We start from the raw sequence: 22,892 nt of genomic DNA, 5'->3' as shown, positions 1-22,892 counted from the left end.
TTTATTCCTTACTTATTTTCTAGTTTCACTTTCTTTTCTTTCTTTTTTTGCCAGTAAGTCTGTTCACCCACTGCTTGCAGTGTTCTCAGGGACCAGAGGAAGGGCACTGGTGCTCCTGGAACTAGAGTTACAGGACTCCATCTGGGTCCTCTGCCAGGGCAACAAGTGAGCCTAACTGCTGAGCCATTCTGTCCAGCCCTTCATACTTGCATTTTTACCCAAACTCAGTTTATCTGAAATAGTATGAGCAGGAAGCAGGGGGCTATTCTCTGAAAGTTGTCAAACCAAATGGCCCTGCTATGAGTTCATTTGAGGAAATTATAAGAGCATCAACATTCAGTCTGAGCACTTGGTACTCTTGCAGCATTTCCAAGGTTGGTTCCCAAAACCCACATGCTGTGTAACTCCATTACACATTGTGGGCACTAGTCACTCAAGGGGTGGAGATGCATACATGCAGGGAAAACTCCAATACACACAGAGAAATTTACATTTATTTAGCGAGTGTGTGTATGTGTGTGAGCCACGGTGGGAGTGTGGCGGTCAGAGAACAACTTGCAGGAGTAGGTTCTCTTTCTACCTTGTGAGTCCCAGGGATCGAACTCAGCTTGGCTGCAGGTGTCCTCGCCTGCTGAGCCATGTCGCCGGCTCCAACTTTGCTCTTAAGCTGTCTCGCCGAAGACCGGTTCCCTTTCGACTGCCGCAGCGGGAGCGCACGAAGGAAACTGAACATTAGCCAGGATCCGCTTGGCTCTAAGCTTGACTTGCTCCTTGCAACAGCAGTGGCAGCGACAACAGAGTCCTACACGCTCAACTCAGCAGGTTGCCCTCCGTGCCGAGACTCCGCCTCCCCCTTCTCGCACGCATGCGCTACCGGGTGGCCGCGCGGGGTGACGGGAGCCCCGCCCAGGCTCCGCCTCCTGGCTAGTCCACCGCGGCCATGAGGGGGATACGTACTCTTTGTTTCCTCTGTTCTCGTTCTCTGAAACTCGGCGGATGCAGGGCTGCCATGTGCGGTGCGAAAAGTTGTATAGTATTGATTCTGCGGTCCGAGCCGGCGGCGGAAGGGGCGCTGTGCGGCACGCAAAGCGGGGCAGTCCCACATGCTCCCCTGTCGGCCCGATGCCGTGGTACGTGCCTCAGGGCGCGCGCGGCTCCCGCGCTCCGGGCCTCGGACGGGCGGGGGCGCGGGTCGGAGTGCGGCGGCGGCGGCGGCGGCTGCGGGCCGTGCTGTGCGGCCGGGAGGTTGGCATAACTGAGGGCGCAGGTCGTGGCGGGCCGGTTGACGCGGGGCCGGGCGCCGCCGCGATCATGTCGGAGCCGGCGCCCGAAGTTCCGGAAGATCTATTCCGCGAGGTCAAGTACTACGCGGTGGGCGACATCGACCCGCAGGTACGGCCGGTGCGGGGCCGCTCCGCCGGGGCATCCCCGCTTCGCCTCTTGCGCGCCCTGCAGGACATGGGGCAGGAGCCGCGGGGCACGCCGGGCCTCGAAGGGCCGCGGGAGGGGCCTCGCGAGCACCGACCCGGTGCGGCCGCCGGTCCAGCATCTTGCGGGGCCCTCTGAGTGCGTCCCTTGCCGAGGGGCCTGCCCTCCCGGCCCCTGGTTTTCCCTAAGAGTGGGCTGTACGGTAGGTATGGGAAGGTACCCGGCTCACACAGTCAAAGTGAATCGTGCGTGTGACCATGGATCTGGATCCATCCACACGACACTGTCTGTGGTCATGGTACCTTCAGGACAGTGTCTTAGACATTCCCTTTCCTAAACTATGCTTACAGTTGTGTGACTTTCGGTGTGTCGTGATGTAAGCTAACCGAGTCCTAAGAAAGGACTCGTCTAAGAGCCGCTGAGCATGGCCTGGAAGGCTCGTATTTGTATCCTAGTAACAGGTCCGTTGGGTCCTCGGTTGCCGGATTAGGAAGAGTGGGTATAACTGGCTTTTTCTAGTACTGATCACCCTACTACCACCACTGTCTTTCCTCCCTTCACTCTTTCTTGTTCTTCATTTTAGGACTTGGGCTCTTATAAGGGACTTGAACCAAATGTCACTTGAAACCAGGAACACACCGAACTGAGCTGTTTGTCCAACTATGTGTGAAATCTGAGTGCTTAAAAAAAAATCTCCCTTGCAAGCCCTTGTAATTTAGAATAATGCCTTTTTAAAAAAGGTTTAGAGCCAGGGCACTTATTCTTTGATTCTTGTAATACAGACTGAGGAAGCTCACAGGTGGTGAACGCCCCAGTACAGGCTGGGCATCGGGCCTGGTACACGGTGTGTCGCAGAAGAGCACTCCTGAATGCTGGGTCCTACGGATAGAAGAGGTGTAGACGCTGTAGGTGTTGTCTTAAATAAGCAGATATTGAGTGTGAGAAGTTGCTTGGGAGGATTGTATGTGCTAGGCGGTGAAGGCTTTTATGTCTACTTGGCATATGTGCTCACTGGGCATAGTTTCAAGGTGGCTCTTGTGAGACACAACTAGTAATGCGTGCTTTGGGAAGACTTTTGGTGGCCTCAGTGTCTGAGGCCTGAGTTTTCATAGATTGCTGGGAAAGGTTCCATTGCAGGGAGTGAATGCAGAGAAAAGATGGACAGCACCATGAGACTTGTTTCTGGAAAATTGTTATGAAAAGAAAGCACTGGGCCCTGAAAAGGCGAGGGGAGGGGGGGCTTGCTGTGCGGGTGTTCCCTAGTAATGCAGGTCTGAAGCGGGAGGAGGAACTCCGGGTGTGAGAGTAGAGACACTCGCTCGTGGCTGGTGACTGTTGGTTTTCCAAGCACCAGATGCACACTGGATTGCTGCAGTGGTGACTGTTGGTTTTCCATGCACCAGATGCACACTGGATTGCTGCAGTTCTTCCATGATAGTCAGCAGACTCTCCTAGACACTGTGCTGCTTTCAGCTCTTCCTTGACTCCAGCCTGTCCTCCACTATGAAGCTGCACTCCTCTGGTGCTACTCTCAGCTCCACAAATCCTCAGTGTTGGGCATCCTGTTGGCTGCCTCATTGATTCTCAGAACTTTGACGCCTTTCTGTAATATCAAATTAGTCTCGAGAGCCAGGGTCCTCTCTCTGTACCTGGGAGTCTTAACAGGTAGTACACTGTGTGTCGTGTGCCCACACTGAAGCCCTGCAGTGCCCCTTCCTCTCTGCTTCCAGTCAAGCCCTCTGGGAGATGCCAGCATCTCCATATTAGCTCTGCTGCTATGCTTGCACCCTGTCTAGTTACTGTCTGGTTAATTATATTTCGTTTCCTACTGACATTTCTTTAATGACCTGCCTCTTATGCTTGTGAGAATTGTCACAGTTGTGTCTTTAGTCCGTCTGGGTACCTGGCCAACCCATGGGTTCCTATGTTGATGTTCATCTGTAGGATCTAGTGGTGCCATCTTCATTTGTGACATCCTTTCATGACGTAGGTACATAGCACCCAAGACTACACTGCAGAGGATCTGAGTCCTCTGCTAGGCCCTCCCTCAGTGTGTTTACTGCCTAATGGGCACCCACAACTTACGTTTCTCCTGGTGGGTCTCTGCGGCCAGAAACTTCCTGACTGATGAAACCAATCCTCAGCCTTTGGTTTGGAGACCGGAACTCTGTAGAACTCACAACCTGCTGTTGTGTCCTGGTGTCCTGTCTGTCCGAAGGACAACAGATGGCCAGTAGCTGGCCACTGCATCTCTGACTTGGACTGTGAAGCAGAATTGCTGCATTTTATTGGCTCTATCACTCAGGAAAAGGCTTCTCTGTAGGGATCAGGGTGTGTTTTTATTGGATGTTTCCATTATTGTTTTTTTAAGTTTTATTTTATTAATTTATTCATATTACATCTCAATGGTTATCCCCTCCCTTGTGTCTTCCCATTTTTCCCTCCCTCCCATTTTCCCCTTATTCCCCTCCCCTATGACTGTGACTGAGGGGGACTTCTTCCCCCTGTATATGCTCATAGGGTATCAAGTCTCTTCTTGGTAGTTGTTTCCATTATTGTTAATAATGACTTCTTTGAATCTGTAGAAGGCAGTACAGTTTTTATTAATTGTGTTGTTTGTTTTCTTTCCTTAGGTTATCCAGCTTCTTAAAGCTGGGAAAGCCAAGGAAGTCTCCTACAATGCCCTGGCCTCACACATCATTTCAGAGGATGGGGACAACCCAGAGGTGGGAGAAGCCCGGGAGGTCTTTGACTTGCCTGTCGTGAAGGTCAGTAGAGAATCTGAGCCTCTGCCTTCCATTGTGGGCCTCCGCAGTGGTGCCGGCCCTGTAGCGGGCCTTTCTGCCAGGCTTGCTCAAGCCCAGTGTTAAGTGGGTGTCATCAGGTAAACCTTAAACTTAGTCGCCCACCTTAACTTTGGGACTTTTGGTTCTCCTGCTGTCACTGCTGAATCTGCTTGTCTCCTTGTCAGATAGATGCTTTACATTGTAAGAAGGCATATTTGATTCCAGAAGCCTCTTAAAGTCAACTGTCCTTTCCATCATGGACAGTGGTCCTGCTCTGCAGCTGAAGGGAGGAGGCCTCTGCCCTGCTGACTGTGCTCTCCTAGTACTAGCTGTCCACCTGGTGGCCATCTGAACTGTTCTTCAGCTGACCTGTGGGCACTTGGTTGTACAGTGTGGGGCTTCAGCTGGTGGGCAGTTGGTTCAGCTTTGTCCCCTGCGTTCTGTACTGTGTGGACTGTATGTAATGTGTTACATTTGTGGTGGCCTTCCATTTTCCTTACCTGCCACCATCACCCCATCTTATACTGGTCAGTGCTTTAAGAAGCCAGTGTTCAAGTTCTCATGGTTCTACAATAGCAGTTAGGAGTGAGGTGGCTGAGGCTGACCAGGGGTTGAGGGGTTGGTTGGCTGTTGAATGTGGTATCTTCCCCGTTTCTGGGGTCTGGAAAACCTGCTTGCAGGCTCGACCTTTGAAAACGAGCCTTACGGATGGTCTGCCTCAGGAGTCCCAGAAAGGTTCTTGACCTGTACTCTCAGGAAACGACACCGTCAGAGGACAGTTCATTTGTAGCAGTAAATATGGCGGTCATGTCCACATGCTAGCGCGTGTGCTTCAGTGCTGCCAGCTCAGGCTCACCGTGTCTCTGAGGATGGGTACTCAGCATGGTTCCTGAGCTCTTCACCTGCTGCTTCTTGCTAAAGCTTGCTAGAGGTCTGGCTGTGAGCCAGCGAAGGCTTCTTCTTTGGATTGCATCTCAGCCTGCCCTTCCTGTGAGCCATTGCACGTTAACATGATTACATGTCTCATACAGATTTAGAGTGAAAGGTTTACCTTACAAACATATTTTTGGGGCCTAGATCACTGTTGCCACACTAAGTATAGTGATGGATTTTAATCACATTTGGCCCCAAGATTTCCTTTGCAATAAATACTTTGTGTTATCCCTTTAGTCTCTGAAGTGAAATTTATATTTACAATAACTTATCACATGACTTAGTAATTGGAGCTGCTGAGATGGATGGTTTGATTCATGCATGAGGACCTGAGTTCTGGTCCCCAGCACACATATGCAAAGTGGAAAGTGATAGAGTAGGACACCTAATGTCCTTCCCTGGCCTCTGAATAAATTCACAAGTGCGCGCGCGCGCACACACACACACACACACACGCACACGCACACGCACACGCACACGCACACACACACACTGCCCCCACCCATATACACATTCATATATAGGGGCTAAGGGTGTAGCTTGGTGGCAGGGCATACCTGAGGTCCTGAGTTCTATTCTTGGCACCAAAACAAAAACAAATAAAAGATGCTGAAGCTGCTGACATATAAAGAAAATGAACAATATGTGAAAACTAGGGTACACCTGAGAAGATGTAATGGAATCGCCAGATACCACTGTCTTTGGGAACAGTGAACTATGTAGCAGTGTAGGCAGCTTTATCCTGCAAGAGGAGTTGCAGGTTGAAAAGTGGCATTTTGGAATTTGTGACTACAGAGTTGTAGGCTGGGTAGAGCAGCCTGCTTTTGTCTTATAAGTGTACAGCATGGCTGCTGCATATCTAAGAATTGCCATGGTGCCACTGTGACAGACTGTGCCCTATCCCACTTCACCTACTCTGGCTGTATTTCTTGAGCAAATGACCCATGTGAGCATTCCAGTCTACTTGTTTTTTGTGGCAGTGTGATTTGTCACAGGGAGATGGGGCTTCTCAGAGCTGACCTGCAGTTGAGTCTGGAGTACTTCCTACCTTACCCTCTTGAGTCTGAGTTGAGGCCTGTCTCTGTTCCCATGCAGGTGCTGGAATATGGATTTAGCTGACAGGGGCTGAGGCCTGGTTCCCAGGGGCAGGCACATTCTTTGGCCTATACTTCTTCTGTCTTAGTCACTGTTGTGTTGTTCTGAAGAGACACCATGACCAAGGCAAGCATTAAATGGGGCATGCTTACAGTTTCAGAGGCTTAGTTCATCATCATCGTGGTGGGGAGCATGGTGGCATGCAAGCAGGGGCTGGAGCAATAGCTAAGAGCTACACCCTAATCTGTAGGTAGGGAGAGACAGGGTGGGGTGGGGGAGACAGACAGACAGACAGACAGACAGACAGACACACACACACACACACACACACACACACAGGGGTGGGGGGTGGGGTGGGGATTGTCCTGGCTATTGCTTTTAAAACCTCAAAGCCTGATGGGCTGGTGGTACTTGGGAGGAAAAGGCAAGCAGATCCTCTGAGTTCAAGGTCAGTCTGGTTTATAGAGTGATTTCCAGAACAACCAGGCCTACACAGAGAAACCTTTTGACACAGAGACCCTGACTCAAACCAACTACAAAATACCCTAACAAAACCTTAAAGCCCACCCATGGCCACACACTTCCCCCAACAAGGCCATACCTATTAATCCTTCTCAAACTGTGCCACTACCTAATGACCAAACATTCAAATGTGTGGGTTTGTGGGGGCCATTCTTAATTCAAACTGCCACACCTTGATACTAACTTCTTTTTAATTATTTTTTAAATTTTACTTTATGTATATGAGTCTTTTGCCTGCATGTATGTCTGTCTACCATGTATGTGCCAGAAGAGCAGCCAGTGCTCCTAACAGCTGAGCCATCTCTAACCTTTTGCATTCTGTTTTACCAATATGCCCCTAGCTTTGCACTGTTCTGATGTCTGGAGAGGGGGCCCTCCTCTGCTTGCAATAGACCTGGCATGGTCTTTAAGTTGGGGACCCCCACTCAGCCTTTGTGAAGACTCTGTAGTACTGTTTCAGGGAGTGCTCCTGTAATCTCAGCTATAGCTCCCCAAGTTCCCATGCTTTCTAGGTGTCCCTGTTGGGAAGAAAGTTTGACCATGAAAAGGCATTCTGAACTCAGAAGAGTTGGCCGCAAAGCTTGCTTTGTTTTGTTTTCCAAGATGATCTTGATATGTGGTGTAGGCCTTGTTCTCTTGCCTTGCCAAATCCATCACAGGGGATACAGACTTGCACCACCATGCCTGGTCCAGGACAGGTTACTGATGTTAGCTCAGTACCTAGATTTTATTGTAGTTATCAGAATTATCAAAAGTAAGGAACAATGTTGGCTGAACCTTTTTGCCAGAGCATCGAACCTTCTAGTATGTCACTCATTCGTCTGGTGAAGTTATCCCAGATACAGCCAGTCTTCATTGTGTGAAATATTTACCAATCTTGTCATAAAGGCTTTAGCTGGGCATGATGGTCTAGGCCTGGAATTCTAGTATGGTCACAAATTCAAGGCCAGCCTCAACTATATATTACACTTGAGTACGTGGGACCCTATCGCAAACCAAAAAAAGAGAAAAAGAATTCATGTGTCACTTGAAAAATGCTATACAGGGCATACTGCACCTGCATCTGAAGCAGCAGAGCAGACCTGACCACAGTGTCTCCTACTGGTTGGCATGCAAGCAGAGGCTGCTGCATTCTTCCTGGTCACTGTCTGCCCAGAGGCTTGTACCATCTGCATAGTTTGAAGTGCATTTTGTTGACTATGTTGCTGCCTAAGTAACAAGTAATTGAGTATATATATGTTTTTGTTTGTCCAGGCTTCTGGAGTCAGCCGGCTAACTGGGACCATTGCTAGACTTTGACATTATTGATTCTTGAAATAGAGTTATTAGAACAGTAACATAGTAGGTGTCTAATTTTTAAGATTGGATTAGAAATATAAGGTGCCCTAATTTTCCAAGAATATAAACTACCCAGAAGGTAGCTGTTAGTCCACCTTGTAATGAATGCAAATTTGGAATTTATAGATTAGGAAAAAATTTTTTTTAATGTTTTGTAAAATACTATATTCTTGGTTTGAAGTAAAACCAAAATCTTGTGAATTTGGTCTGTTCCTTGGCTGGGCTGAGCTGGTGGATAAGGCAAAAGCAGGAAGGGTGTACACTTGAATTTATTTACATGTCTGTCACAAACATGAGGAATGCAGTGGCTGCTTCCTTCTGGGACTGGGGTTTGTGGCTTGGGCACATGGTCTCTGGTCCTCATGCTTACAGATAGATGTATGTCTGTGGTGGGCCCAGCAGAGCCTTTAACTCCCCGAAGCCACCATTAGTGGCGTCATGTCGTTTTGGTCACAGATTGTGATTGTGTTGATTTGTGTAATTCTTTTCTTTTTCAGCCTTCCTGGGTGACTCTGTCCGTGCAGTGTGGTGCTCTCCTGCCGTATCCTTTCGTGTAATGAGGTCGGGGACAGCTGTGGGTTTGAGGTGCATTGAGTCAGTGGGCTCAGGAGTCGGGTCTGGGGGACAGCTGTGGGTTTAAGCTGTATTGAGTGTGAAGCCAGCCATTTCCTCTGCACCTCTGTCCCTGCTCTTTCCTATCCTATATGAAAAGGTATGTACCTGGTCCTCGTCATTACCTGCATCAAAAAGCTGTGACAGCAGTGTGGCAAGGACCCAGAGTTGCAGTGCTTCTTAGTCTTATGATGTCTATTTAGACAAAGAATAGTTTTAGAATTCTAAATCAGGTGAGAAAGTCATGAATGACTCATAGAGAACATGAGAAGGAAGTTCCTGGTTTGGTAACGTGTATTCATCTTTTTAGATTCCATGGAAAGCTTAGTATGCTATACTTGCCACCCAGCCCTTGCTCTGGTTGTAAAAATAGAGTGGGGCCAGGGGCTGCAGCTCAGTTGATAAAGGCTGTCTGAATATTAGGTCCTGTGCTCAGGCCCCAGCATGAGTTGGACATGTTGGTACACGCCATTATCCCAGCACTCAGGAGCAGAGGCAAGAGGATCAATAGTTGAAGGATGACTTCATAAGAGAGAGTTCAAGGTTAGCCTGGGCTATGTGAAACCCTGTCTTAAAATAAAACCAAAAGCAGACAGGCCCACTTTGCTCTGTGCAGCCTTCTCCCCACCTGAGCCAGCCATGTCGTATTCTCATACAGGGTCCTGTGTTGGGTCCCACCTGGGTCACTTGTCACCATTGCTGTTTCCTCCTGAGGCCCACTGGCTTTTGGTTCACTCTATGGGGGTGAAGCTTCACTGGAGAGGCATTCCTTGCAGATTGGGGAATCACTTCACTCCAGTAAGGATGCTGATGTCCAGTCTGGGGGCTGTGGAAGGACATCACCACTCAGCTGCCTCATTCCACTGCTGGGCCATGCAGCACTTTTGAATGCACATAATCCTCAAGTCCGAGCAGAGGGACTCAGCTGGGACACAGATGAGACACTACCAGGCCTCAGATATGCACGCTTTCCTCTCTCAGCAGCTCTTCTTAGAGGATGCAGTTCTGGCTCAGGATTCTCATTCTTCATTCAGTCAAAAAGTGAGGAATTCTTTGTTGTTTTACATCTTTTTAAGCATAGGTTTCAGACAGACAGACAAACCAACCCCAGGAAGGTGGTTCTCTCCGAAGTGGAGTCCAGTGTTACATCCCTGGTGTCTTTCCTGGGCCTCTTCTCTATCCTAGTCTTCTTAGGAAGCCTCAGATTGTTTGAGCTCTTGCCTGACTGTCCAAAGCAACAGAACAAGGCCCAAGACTGGCTGATAGTCACCCTGAGGTTTGCTATTGTCTCCTCCATCTGCAGAAGGGGAGGAGCCCTGAAGTTAGGTGGCATGGCAGTATAGAGCAGAAGAGTTTGTGCTTGAGCCTCCTTCTTTACAGGCGGGGATAGCTCATGTTTAGGATTTGTCAGTGTGCCTGTAAGGGAGGCCTTGGTCGGGTGTTCATTGCCCAGCTCTCTCCGTAGGTCCTTTCTCCCTGTTTTGAACTCCAGGAGTCCTGCTCTATCAGTGCAGATCTAAGCACAGCAGATCACAGAAGGAACTTGGATGAATGTTCCAGCCAGCTTTAGAACTAGGAAGGGTCTTGGGAATTTATAATCCAGGCATTCGGGGCCCTGAGTCGTCCTGCCTGAGTTCAGAGCACACAAGTTCTTCAAGGAAGGAGCCCTGTGTGGGCCAAGCACAGCTGTGGTGCTGCATTTAACATCTTCTGCACATGGCTTTGTAGGTGTGTATGCGTGTTTCTCTGTGTGGTGTGTAGTTAGGTAGCTGTTGGGAGTCAGGAAGTTTTCACGTGAACACACTGTCCTTCTTAGTTATGAGTGAGTAGAGAATTGGGTTTTATGATGTCCTTTACTGAAACTCGCTCACTTCCTTTCATGCTTTACTGCCATCTGCTCTGCAGTCTCTGGTCATCTTCAGCCTGTCTCACTTCCTAAATGCACTGACGGGAGGGAGGTGGTAGAGCCTGCCCCACCGGGAGGCAGGGCTTGTGTTAGTGGAGTGCCAGCTGTGCTCATCTTACTTCATTGCAATCTTAATAACTCTCCGACAGAGTCAATGGTTTCTCTCCAGAGTCCTGTCAGATTTTTTTTGGACTCACTGCCTGCCTTTCTCAGGTAAGCATGCTTATTGACTATGATGGTTCTGAGTGCTCACGTGCTTGGACCTATGACTTCTATTCACTAGCTCCCTAGAATCCTTGTGCTAAACTGACTATATTTGATAGCCAACTTCCAGCACACTTAACCATTGTCTGACAATAAAATATATGTACATATGTAACTTAAAAGCTTAAATATGATAAATACTTTAAATGAAATTAGAGACAAAATTCACTCAGAATTGTAGTCTAAGGTTTTTCCTATAGATGAATAAGAAGATCTTAGCAGATGACTCCAAGGAGTCAATTTAGTTTATATTAGCCCATCAAGTCATTTGCTATGTAGTTTCATATAGTTTTAGTCACATGAACATTTTAATAATGAGATAGTTTTTGCTCATTATTTCTGTAACGATGCATTCAGTCCTGGTGAGGATGCAGGGGACGTACTGCTCACTGCCAGTGAAGTCAGACAGGTCTAGCAATATCAAGGCTTGTAATGCTCCCAGTTTGAGAAGCGTAGAAGTAAGGATGGCCATGCATGTGTCATCTACAGGAGGGCGCAGTCATAACCAGGCAGTGACAGGAAGGGCTTAAGAACCCTATGTTATACGCTTACACAGCAGTGTAGGTATAGAAGTGTGTGGAGTTGGGACATGATATTAAGTGGAAAAGCTGGATGTAGCAGAGATGTACACCATTACGTCAACCAGGGGAAAAGGGAAGCTGAATGTTGCTGGTGGCTAATTTGGGGTCCTGAGAAAGGTGGGTATTGTTTTAAAGCCCATCCTTAGGGCTAGTGTCCTATTCTAGCCCCAGCTGACAAAGCCTAAGCTGCAACACGCCGGTCACAAGTCAGTGTGCCACTAAACAGTGTGCTGAAATGAGTGACTTAGGCAGGAGAAGATGTCCATCCTGGGGTGCCTGGGGTGCAGGTCTGAGGAACTGCCTTCCTACCTTTCTTCAGGTCTCTGGGAAAGGAGTAGAGCAGGATGCTCATGAGCTGGGACGGACTTGGCTTTGCCTGCCCTCTCCCCTCAGCCTTGCCCAGGTTGGGAACCAGGGAGTGTTGGGTTACCGTTGTTAGGTTGTTGGCTAGACTTAACCTTTAACACATGATGTTGCCCCTGAGTGGCCCCTCTTGTCCAGGCAATGAGTAAGTAAGTTTATCTGGAGTTACTTGTTCTTTTCTGTCGTGTAAATTCTAGAAATCCTGCGGAATCTTATTGATTTTTTTTCTATTTTGATTGGCGGCATCACTTTGATGCAGATCATTAAAGTTGCTGTTCCCCCTCCCCTGTTTTATTTCTTTAAACAAGAATTTGTTGAGATTTGTAATTTATTTTAAGATTGATTTTCTCTTTAATTTTTTAAAAATTTTACTCTATTTTTTTAGTGTCACCCCCTCCCCATCTGGTCTAAATATATATTTACATGAGGATGCTTGTAACTTTTGATCAATATAAGACTTGTAAATGCTGGCAGTTCTGGGTGTGTGCAGCCTCTACTGTTTTCCGTACAATCTCTGTGCTTTCCAGATCTATAATAGCATCAGACACGTGGGAAGTGAGGCCACGTCACCATGTCTCTGTCTCTACAGAGCGCTGTTTGCCTCACCTGCACCATGCGCCTCACTCCCTTATTCTGGCATCCATGGGGCTTCCGGGCTCCGTGTGGCTCGCTCCGTCAGAAGGGGTTCAGACTCAGTGAGGACAGGAGAAGGCTAGGCCTAGTTGGCGTGGGGAGGACAGAGATGTGAGGTTCAGTAGATTTGACTTGGGGAAACAAAGCTGAAATTATGCTAATGTAAGATGATCGCAGGGTTTTAAGTAGCTAATTAAATATTACCCTGATTTTAGCAGTGGTCGTAGTAAATGTAATAGGAGGCATGTAACATATAAAATGGGGTTATAGCATGCCATGTTGTGTATGGAAGGTGAAGTGGGGGTCCAGATGTGACTGCTTTTGAAAGGAGGGTGTTGGTTTGGCTTAGAGGGAGGGCACACTTTGACAGAGTGTGACCTGAGTGGGCCAGGAGCGGAGCTTGTTGAAGGAAGAAGGGGCTGGATCTGGAAGGCCTTTAAAGCATGCAGGTGTGCCTGGTACTTGGGGGAAGGGCAGGGCTGGGAGGGCAGAAGGGTAGGTCAGGGAAGACTATGAAACCAGCTCCCTGAGTTGGGCTTGGCAAAGAAGGCCAGTCTGGTTGATTTGGTTTGGTTTTTTGAGACCTTGACTGTCCTAGACTTGCTTTGTAGACAAGACTGGCCTTGAACTCACATGAATCCACCTGCCTCTGCCTCTCTGAATGCTGGAGTTAAAAGTGTGTGCCACTGAGCTCGGCTATCCTTCTTGTTTTAACTACATATTTTAATTTGGCTTGTAAACATTTACATTAGAAGCTTTGGAAAATGAGATTAAAATGACTAATGAGTGCCAGGAAATTTTATCTGGGAGCTGTGGGTGTGATGGCGGTCAGGGTGGACATTAGAATTTTACACTGTGGAGAGCAGAGATGAGTTCACAAGTGCAGTGTGGACCCTAGTGGTGGTGGGAACTCTCAGGTCCCAGAGCTTGCCAGTACTGTAGCCAGAGTGGTAGTGTCTTCAGGTCAGGGCCTGGGAACAAGCTGATGGGAAATCAGGTAGAGCTTGGTACGTAAAGGATGGAGGATGCTGGTGTGCAGTGGAATTTGGGACGTCCGTGAGCAGCCCACACAGAACAACTTGAAGGACATGTGACGTGATGGGAGTGTAGGGGAGAGGCGGCAGGAGCACAAGAGACCCTTGGGTAAGGCATGCAGTCCCAGGGACTGAACACATGGGAAGGATTGGACAGGCAGGTGCTAGTTAGGATGGAGATGAAGTCGGAAGAGCAAATTAGATACTGCTGCTTTGGTTTATATTCCTGGGAACGTCTGCTTTCTGAGTTTGTAATAAATTGTGGGTGTGGGTGTGTTCCTTCAGTCTACTTCTGTGACGCAGGACCAGGAAGAGAGAAAAGATGGCAAGGTGAAGCTAGGGCCCTGAAGCTCAGAAATCGCATAGCCATCTAAGTGGTCTTGGAATGTAGGCTGCGGATAGATCCCTAGGATGGTCAGTCTGGGGAGTGGGGAAGCTGCCCATGATGAGGTCAGGGACTATGGTCCCAGCATGCCTGTCCAGGCACTAAAGCTAGGTGATGTTATTTGTGGAGCTCCACAAATATGGAAAGTCTGATCAGTTGTGACTTGGATTGAGAAGGCTGCAGTTGCATGTCAGTCGCATTTCTTGACTGTGCTAGGCCCCAAGATCAGCTCAGGGATCACATCACATGGGGGACCCTAGACTTTAGTAAGCAGTGTTAGCTGACTGAGGAGGGTACCATGGAGACTGGAATCATGGGCTGCCTTCCTCGTTTGTGGAGACTGGAAGGGGGGCACTTTTTTAAAATTGTTTGTTTGAGATAGGGTCTCAAATGTGTCCAGTCTAACCTCAGGTGTGGCGGTTTGAAAGAGAAATACCTCCCCATAGGCTCATGCATTTGAATATTTGGTCCTCAGATGGCCTTGAATTTCTGTCTCATTTCCCAGATGCTGGGGTTACAGACAAGCACCACTTTGCCTAGCTGAGAGGAGTGCCACCTGGTAGTAGGGAAGCAGAGTTGGGGGTGGGGGTCAGAGCGAATTGTACACCAGGAGGACAATCGGACAAGAGCAGATTGTTGGTGTGTGGGCGCTGCTCATAGTAATGGTTTGTCAGGGGTTCAGTGGAGGGACAGCAGGAGGGAGGCTTGCCATATAGATGCTTCAGTGTTTTGACAATGGAGTGGTTGGCACAGGAGCCAGACAGGCTAAGCTGCCTTGGTCCCATGCTGGAGAGTTGGGATTTAGCCTGACACTGGGAGGAGGCAGCAAAGCATTGGAACCAACATGGTTTTAGAAAGATGGCTTTAAAAATAAGCACTTTTCCCCATTTAAAGAGACTGCTTTCGAAAATTTGGAAATTACGGAAATTTGTAAAAATAAAAATGCCCTCATGTCCCTTGAGGTGGAGGTGACAGTCACTGTTGTGGGGGTACAGAGGCTAGTCTTGCTGCTGCAGAGCTCTGAGCTGCTGTGGGTGTACTCTTGAGTTGACAGGAGCTGGATACCAGAGACAGTGTCCCGTTCTCCTGGTGCTCCCCTTGCCTAGTGAGGTGTGTGCCCGTGGCAGGGGTGCACAGTGAAGGCCAGTTACTCTACCTGTAAAGAAGCTAGTCCTTCCAACATGGCCATTAAAGTGGTAAGCCTGCATCTAGATTAGGTTTTATACTCGTTTTAAATACATATTGCATAGTGAGTCATTGGATCAGTCTTTGTCAGATAAGTAAACCTCTTTTTGCAAGTACTGCAAGAAGTTACTAACCTGGTCAGGTACTGATTAGAATATGACTTTAGAAAGTTCACCTGTAGTCAGATAGTGTGGAATACAGAACAGCCCCTAGAGCTGGACGTTGTGGCACACACCTTTAATCCAAGCACTCAGGAAAGCGGAAGCAGCCTGGTCTACAAGGCAAGTCCAGGACAGTCAGGGCTACACAGAGAAACCATGTCTCAAAAAAACCAACAAAAGCCAAAAAACAGCACAGCCCCTGGGAGTGGCTCTCTAAGGTTGGCTCTCTGGGGGCCACATGCTGGCATTAAGAAGTCAGGTATTTATTAGTACCCAGGCCTCTTCAACACCCGTAATCCTCAACTTATATTTATCCAGAAAAGATATATGTGCCTGTGTGATTATCTCAAGGCGAATACTGCATTACATTTCTTAAGTGTTTCTCTTGCCCTTTAGACTAAGTCTTATCCTTGAGAAGTTAGTTTGGCCTTTCCCAGAGGTCCTGCCTTAGAGGAGCAGCTGCCAGTGTGTATAGAGTTGGACCTGGGATGACACACTGGGGTGTCAAGTGCCAATGTCCACCATTCCTGAGTGTCACTGGGGTTGGTATCAAGTCCTGTGTGTCACAATCACAGTCAGGTTAGTATGGGAAGCATGTGACACAGTTTCTTTCACATGGTAGGCAGACAGGTAGTGGCAGCAGCGTTGGAGTCTGTGAAGCATAAGGACTGGCTTTTCCCATGGAGTGTTTGGTTTCTCGTTGGCTGTCCACTCACTGGATTTTATCTTACAACTTTATCCATAGCATAATAAAGATTTGTTACTAGTTCTGACAGAGTTCTTTGTAACTTTGATGAAAAAATATTATGATTGTTTTTTGGCGGGAAGTCGTGTCAAAAGTGTGCACGTGGACCAAAGGACAGTTCTGTGAAGTTGATTCTGCTTTTATGTGGGTTCCTGGCATCAAACTTGGGCTGTCTGGCTTGCCTAACAAATGTTTTACTTGTTGAGCCATTTCACCAGCCCCTATGAATATAATTTTGGTGCTTGAACATTTTCAGAAATGGTGGGAAGTGAAGTAGTCTCTGTCCTCTTTAGTTTTTTTTTTTGTTGTTGGTGTTGTTACTGACTGTGCCCCTCTATTCATGCTTTTGGGATATATATGGAGTTTAAGAAGATTTTTTTTTGTTGTTGTTTTGTTTGTTTGTTTTTCGAGACAGGGTTTCTCTATGTAGCCTTGACTGTCTTGGACTCACTTTGTGGACCAGGCTGTCCTCGAACTCACAGTGATACACCTGCCTCTGCCTCCCGAGTGCTGGGATTAAAGGCGTGCGCCACCACGCCTGGCTTTAAAAAGATTTTTAAATGTTTTTTTCTTTGTTTTTTGTTTTTCGAGACAGGGTTTCTCTGTGTAGCCTTGACTATCCTGGACTTGCTTTGTAGACCAGGCTGGCCTCAAACTCACAGTGATCCACCTGCCTCTGCCTCCCGAGTACTGGGATTAAAGTCATGCACCACCACTACATGTGTACAGTGCCCATGGAGACCAAAGAGGATGTTGAGTCTCCTGGAACTAGAGTTACAGATGGTTGGGAACAGCCAGTTGTTCAGTTGGGAACTGAACGCTGGTTTCTGGAAGAGCAGCCAGTGCTCTTAACTGCTGAACCTTTTCTTTAGCCATAAATGGAAAAAATTTAAATTTATTTTGTGGTTCTTGGGAACTAGCCCGAGGCCTTGTCTATGCAAGGCAAGCTCTGCCTACCACCAAGCTACTCACACAGCCCTGGATGGCAGTAAGTTTTGCCCAGTTGGTGACACGGCAAAGGGCTGAGTGCTGCTCTTATGTTTCTCAACAGCATCCTTTGGCCAGCTGGCTGAGAGAGCCCACCCATGAACAAGTGTGTGGACACCGTAGTGTAGTAAGTGGAAATGGAGACACAGTTGGATGTATGATGAAGACTTGTTTCCCACTCTCTGCCAGGTGTCGTCTGAGGACCGCAGTGCCCTGTGGGCCTTGGTTACGTTCCATGGGGGCAGTTGCCAGCTAAACCTCAACAAGAAGTGTACACATTTGATTGTTCCGGAGCCAAAGGGGGTAAGCGCTGCAAATGCACCATCCTCTCAGGTCACACATTCACAGGCATCAAAGATGCTTTTAAAGAAGCTCTTTGCAATGGCTACAGTCGGTCTACAGAAGCTGCTTATATTAGTTTCTGCCATAAAAGATGCGAGATGATAAATTATGAGTTTAAGAGGCAGTACATGAATAGGGTGGGTGTATGAGTCAGGGTTCTCTAGCTAAACAGAACTTATGGAATGATTCTAGATAGATTAATAGATAGATAGATAACAGATAGATGGATGCATACATACATAGATGGATGAGACTTACTAGAATCACTTACAGGCTGCAGTCTAGTTACTTCAATAGTGGTAGGCCATGAATGGAAGGTCCAAGAATCCAGCTGTTGCTCAGACCACAGGGCTGGGTATCTCAGCTGGTCTTTGTACATTCTGAAATCTTGAAAAAGCAGGCTCCAGTGACAGTGAAGGAATAGTTTTGCTAACGAGGCAAGGCAAGCAGGCAAAGAGCAAAGCTTCCTTCTATGTCCTTACAGAGGCTTCCAGCAGAAGGCATGGCCCATATTAGAGGTGTGTCTTCCCACCTCAAGATCTGGATCAAAGGCATGCATCTTTCAGGATGTAAAGTGAATAAGTAAATTAATTAATTAATAAAAAAGGAAAAGAAAAGGGCATGTCTTTCTACCTCAAAGTTCCAGACTAGAAGTAGGTTTGCCCACTTCAAACCAAGCAAAAATAATTTCTCACAGGTGTGCTCTACATTTCTGGACTGTAGTTCATTCCAGATGTAGTCAAGTTGACAACCAAGAATAGCCATCACAGTGGGTTTGTCAAGTATTAAGTTTTTGAATGTCAGCCTGCAATATTTACTTACTCGTTGATTACCTGGAGGTTGGAGAGATTGCTGAGTGGTCAGGTACACTTGTGGTTCTTTCAGAGGACTGAATTTGGGTGTTGAGTTTCCACAGCACATTGACAAGTCAGCAGGAGATTGGCAGATTCATACCCTCTGGTATGGATGCTGATGTAGCGTGGTTTGTCTGGACAATGGTGAGTGCTACCTTCACATGCTTGAGGGCCTGGGTTCCATCCTCAGCAGTGGGAAGGGGAAAAGTTGAAAACAAAGATTCTAGCATTCTAGTGTACATATCAGTATATGCACTTGGGTAGGTGAGAAACGAAGGCATCTGGGGTCTTCCTGGCACAGGGCAGTGCTGTTTGCTCTCCTGATGTGCATACAAGTATTTAGAGGAAAGTAGTTGGAACCAGCTCACTTGTTAGCTGTGGCCTTTTCATCATTGTAATCCCATCCCTGCTGTTACTTTCTTTGTTTTCTTGAGACAGGGTCTTACTGTAGCCTTGGCTGGCCTAGAGCTCATTATTGTGATTTTTTTTTTTTTTTCTGTGAAAGGTACCTGGCCCACCAAGGACACATATTGCATATATCTCCCCTACTTCCTAAAACTTGTATTTAAAGGAATTAAAATCTTTTTGTTTTGTCTCTTCATTGTACAGCCCCAGCTGTCCGGGAACTCACTTTGTAGACTAGGCTAGCCTCAACTCAGAGATCTCCCTGCATCTACCTCCCAAGCACTGGGATTAAAGGTGTGTATCACTCAAACAGCTGACTAAGAATTTGGATATTTTTTCCCCCCTTTGAGACAAGATTTCTCTGTGTAGCATTGGCTGCCCTGGAACTTCCTCTGTAGACCAGGCTGGCCTCGAACTCACAGTGATCTGCCTGCGTCTGCCTCCCGAGTCCTGGAATTAAAGCCTGGCTACACACTGTGTTTTTACATCCACTTTTATTTTATTGTTTTTGATTCTTCAAGAAGCTTCCCAGGAGGGTAGACCCTCACCTCTTTCTTCACTCTTTTTTCACTGTGCTGTTTGTCTGCCTTCTTCACCAGGCAGTCCTACCTTCTCTGTCCCAGTCATGGCCTATCTGGGAGGCATTCCCAAATCCTGCCCTGTTAGTTCTTCACCAACCTGCCCAAGTTTCTTTTTGTAGCAGCAAAAGCAATTTAAGGGAGAAACTTTGTTGAGGTAGGGAAATCACAGTGACGGGCTTGCGGGATCTAGTCCACAGTCAGAAGCAAGTGGTGACTGAGTGCATGCCAGAGCTCAGTATGCCTCCCCGTCATACTGTTTAGGGTCCTCTGTTCCGGAACCATCCTGCCCACAATTAGTAGTCTTCCCTTAACAGCTAGTTATTCTCAGGATAATCTCTCACAGGGGTGCCCGGAGGCCTGCCCTCTAGGTGCTTAGTTGGCAGTTAATACTAACACTACACCTTGTCTCTTAGTGCTGGTTCTAAGTTGTATTCTTACTGTATGTTTAACATCTTTGGGGGAGGGCAGTCACACCCCTGTGACCATTCCTATTACATTGACTTGAAGGCATTTGCCTACAGTTCTCTTAGTGAATGTGAGCCTGTCTTGGACAGCCAGCTCTATAAAAAGCATATAAATAGAGATTTCAGGTCTTTGCTTAATTATTTTCTGTAAGATTGCTAGTTCTCCGTATGTACTTAAAATGTCACCTATAAAAGTTGATTGAGTCTTTAAGCTTCCTGCTGCAATCAGGATGTGCCTGTGGTGCCTCTTACAGCTCTGCTCACAGGTACAGGCATGGGTTTGCCTCTCTGGGTAGCATGGCAGGGACACCAGCAGCTCTGCATCTATATCCCATGGTAAGCTCTGTCCTCAAATGCATGCTTGTAGGATGAGAGGACACAGTGTCCATTTAGTGTGTGTTTATGCTTCCCTCCTAGGAGAAATACGAGCGTGCTGTCAGGAGAGCAAGTATTAAGATTGTCACTCCTGACTGGGTCCTGGACTGTGTGTCCGAGAAGAGCAGGAAGGATGAAGCCTTTTACCATCCACGTCTGATCATCTATGAAGAGGAAGAGGAGGAAGAGGAGGAGGAGGGCGATAACGAGGAGCAGGACTCTCAGAACGAGGGCAGCACTGAGGAGAAGTCAAGTGCAGCCAGCTCTCCAGAAGCTTCTCCTGCGGACCAGCCGTGCTCTCCCAAGCCCAGGGCTGAGGTGTCCAAGGGGGAGCTGATGTTTGATGACTCTTCTGACTCGTCCCCGGAAAAGCAGGAGCGGAGCTTGAACTGGGCCCCAGCAGAAGCCCCACCTCTCACCACGGCCCAGCGCAGGCTGCCTCAGGGAAAAGGGCCTGGACTCATTAACCTGTGTGCCAATGTTCCACCTGTCCCAGGGGACATCCTGCCTCCTGACATGCGGGGTACCTTAATGGCTGCTGGACAAAACCTACAGAGTTCTGAGCGATCAGAAGTGCTAGGGACCTGGAGCCCAGCTGTGCGGACGTTGCGAAACATCACAAACAACGCCGACATTCAGCAGATCAGCCGGCCATCCAATGTTGCCCACGTAAGTCTCAGAAACTGAAGATTGCATTCAAGAGTGCCATTTTGTGACCCTTCAGGTCAGGTTACTTACGAGTCCCATTTTTGTGGGAACTTCTTTACAGTCATGTTAAACAGGCATGAATCAGATGGTGACATCTGGGCTAGCAGGGACCAAATACCTGCTAGTGGCTACATGAGGTCTCATGGCCTGGCAATGTAGCCATTTGTGTTCTCGTAGGAGTAAACTCAGCGGGTGTCCTAAAGGCTCACATCTTTGTACGGTGTCCCTGTTTGTGCATGCTAGTGTGTATGTGTTTTCGTGTCAAAGTCAGACACTTCCTGATAACAGGAGTCGTGTTAGGATGGAGGTGATGTCAGTCAGCCTCAAATGACAGATTATGGAAAGGACTGAGGTGAGTTCCAGGTAAGACCAAAGTGGCAAGGATTTGCTGCTCTCTGAGGACATGAGAAGTGAGCTGGGTGGTGTGAGAGCACCATGAGAGACAGACAAGCAGGTTTGTTAGGTGGTCATGGGGAGGAGTGTGCCCTTGTTTCATGGGAACCCTCCAGAGGACCTGAGCGGCGCTGGCTGAGGTCGGACTGGTGCTGTATGAAGAGCTATAAAGGGTGAGAGGGGAGGGGAACGGGAAAGCCCCACAAGAGGCTAGAGAGCAGCGCTGAGAGGGTCCTGCTGAGTGAGGGAGTGAGCGAGCAGAGCTTGTGTTGTAGCAGAGAGTTGAGAGAGCTGCAGGTGTGACAGCTAGAGACCCTTTCAGGTGGTGTGCAAAAGAAGGATGCAGGCAGGGAGGTGAGTGGGGTGGACAATACACGATGCTCTTTAGCTTTGCGACAGACTGCATGAGGTAGTACGAAGCAAGAGGAGAGTCCAGGGGCATGCTGGGAGCAGAGGGCATGGGCAGTCAAAAGTCCTCCCATTAGGGACTGCGGAGATGGCTCACTGGCTAAAAGCACTTGCTATACAAGCCTGATGTCCTGAGTTCAATCTCCAGAACCCACAGAAAAGGTGGTCTGGAAGATCTATTCCGAGAGGTCAAGTACTACGTGGTGGGCGACATCGACCCGCAGGTGCGGCCGATGGCTTTTCTGGTCTGGCAGATTGGTTCTCTTCTCCCCGCCCCCCCCCCCCACCCCCACCCCTTAATAGTTTTCTTCTACTGTGGTAACAGCTTGAGGCAAGACCCAGTATCATTTGAGGTGGACATAGATAACTCTTAATGGCTTTGGTGTGAGATGATGTTATGAACCATTTTGCTGGGTTTGATTATGGCAAGGGTTTTAAGAAAGCCTCTAGTGGTTAGAGATGCTTAAAACTGTCTCCTGTCTGTAACGTTAGCAGTGAATACTGGTGGTTGAGATTCTAGAGACAGTGGAGGGGACATGATCCAGGTGACTCCAGGCATTCTTAGGTGCTGGGAAAAGAAAAGCTAGCTGCTGAGGCAAGATAGACAGCAGAGGGTTATCCAGGTCTGAGGAGAATGGGGCTACTGCGAGATAATTGATCCAGAGACTGGACATGGCCAGCACTAGTTTAGGTTGGCAACCACAACTTTAATGTATTATAAGAAGGTGCTCAGGCTGGGCAGAGGGAAATTGAGGGGCAGGCTAGAACTCTGCTGGCCTATAGCCCTGATAGACTGCTGTCATCGGGACTTTGACACTGAAATGCATAGTAACATGCCCCAGCAGGGACAACATGCAGAGAGTGGGTCCAGCAGTGATGGACAAGGAAGTGACCACAGGCAGAGCCTGGACTGTGCCCTTTGGAGTTCACGGATAGGTACATTCTACACTGGTCAAAATAAATTATAAAATTTGATACGTTTGCCCAGATTCCAAGGTTTTCTATACAGACTGGATTTCAGGCTTTTGGGGGGTAATGGTGGTGGGTGGTATGATAAAAGCTGGCTGGTTGGGGCTGAAGAGATGACTACACTGTTCAGAGCACACTGGAGAACCTCAGTTTGAGTCCCAGCACTCATGTAACACCAGTCCCAGGGGACCTACCGCCCTCTTTTGGCCTCAGCAGCCGCTGCATGCGTGTGTAATACAGGCATACATGCAGGCAAAACAATCTTTCACACAAATAAAAATAAATGAACCTTTAATAACCAACCAAACAAAAGCCTGGCCTACTGTTCCAGAAACTACAGCACTTTTAGGAATGAAACCTCCAGAGGCCTAAGGTCCCACTATTCCCAAGTATGTGACTGACCAAAGCCCTTCCATGTCTCTAGGAAGGTACGGA

General features: G+C 48.0%; 1 protein-coding gene across 1 annotated transcript in view; it reads left to right on the top strand.

Annotated features, from left to right (window-relative positions):
- The first annotated feature begins 1,225 nt into the window (after positions 1 to 1,225).
- Positions 1,226 to 22,892, top strand: part of Paxip1 (PAX interacting protein 1) — a 47,239-nt gene continuing 25,572 nt past the window's right edge. The window contains exons 1-6 of the mRNA XM_051152209.1: positions 1,226 to 1,392; positions 4,062 to 4,196; positions 8,600 to 8,643; positions 10,770 to 10,833; positions 17,148 to 17,261; positions 20,022 to 20,648. Coding sequence (XP_051008166.1) covers positions 1,312 to 1,392; positions 4,062 to 4,196; positions 8,600 to 8,643; positions 10,770 to 10,833; positions 17,148 to 17,261; positions 20,022 to 20,648 — 1,065 coding nt within the window. The 5' untranslated portion in view covers positions 1,226 to 1,311. The remainder of the gene's footprint in view (positions 1,393 to 4,061; positions 4,197 to 8,599; positions 8,644 to 10,769; positions 10,834 to 17,147; positions 17,262 to 20,021; positions 20,649 to 22,892) is intronic.

Source organism: Acomys russatus, chromosome 10, assembly GCF_903995435.1.
Source record: "Acomys russatus chromosome 10, mAcoRus1.1, whole genome shotgun sequence".
NCBI lineage: Eukaryota > Metazoa > Chordata > Mammalia > Rodentia > Muridae > Acomys > Acomys russatus.
This window is presented reverse-complemented; position numbering and strand designations above follow the sequence as displayed.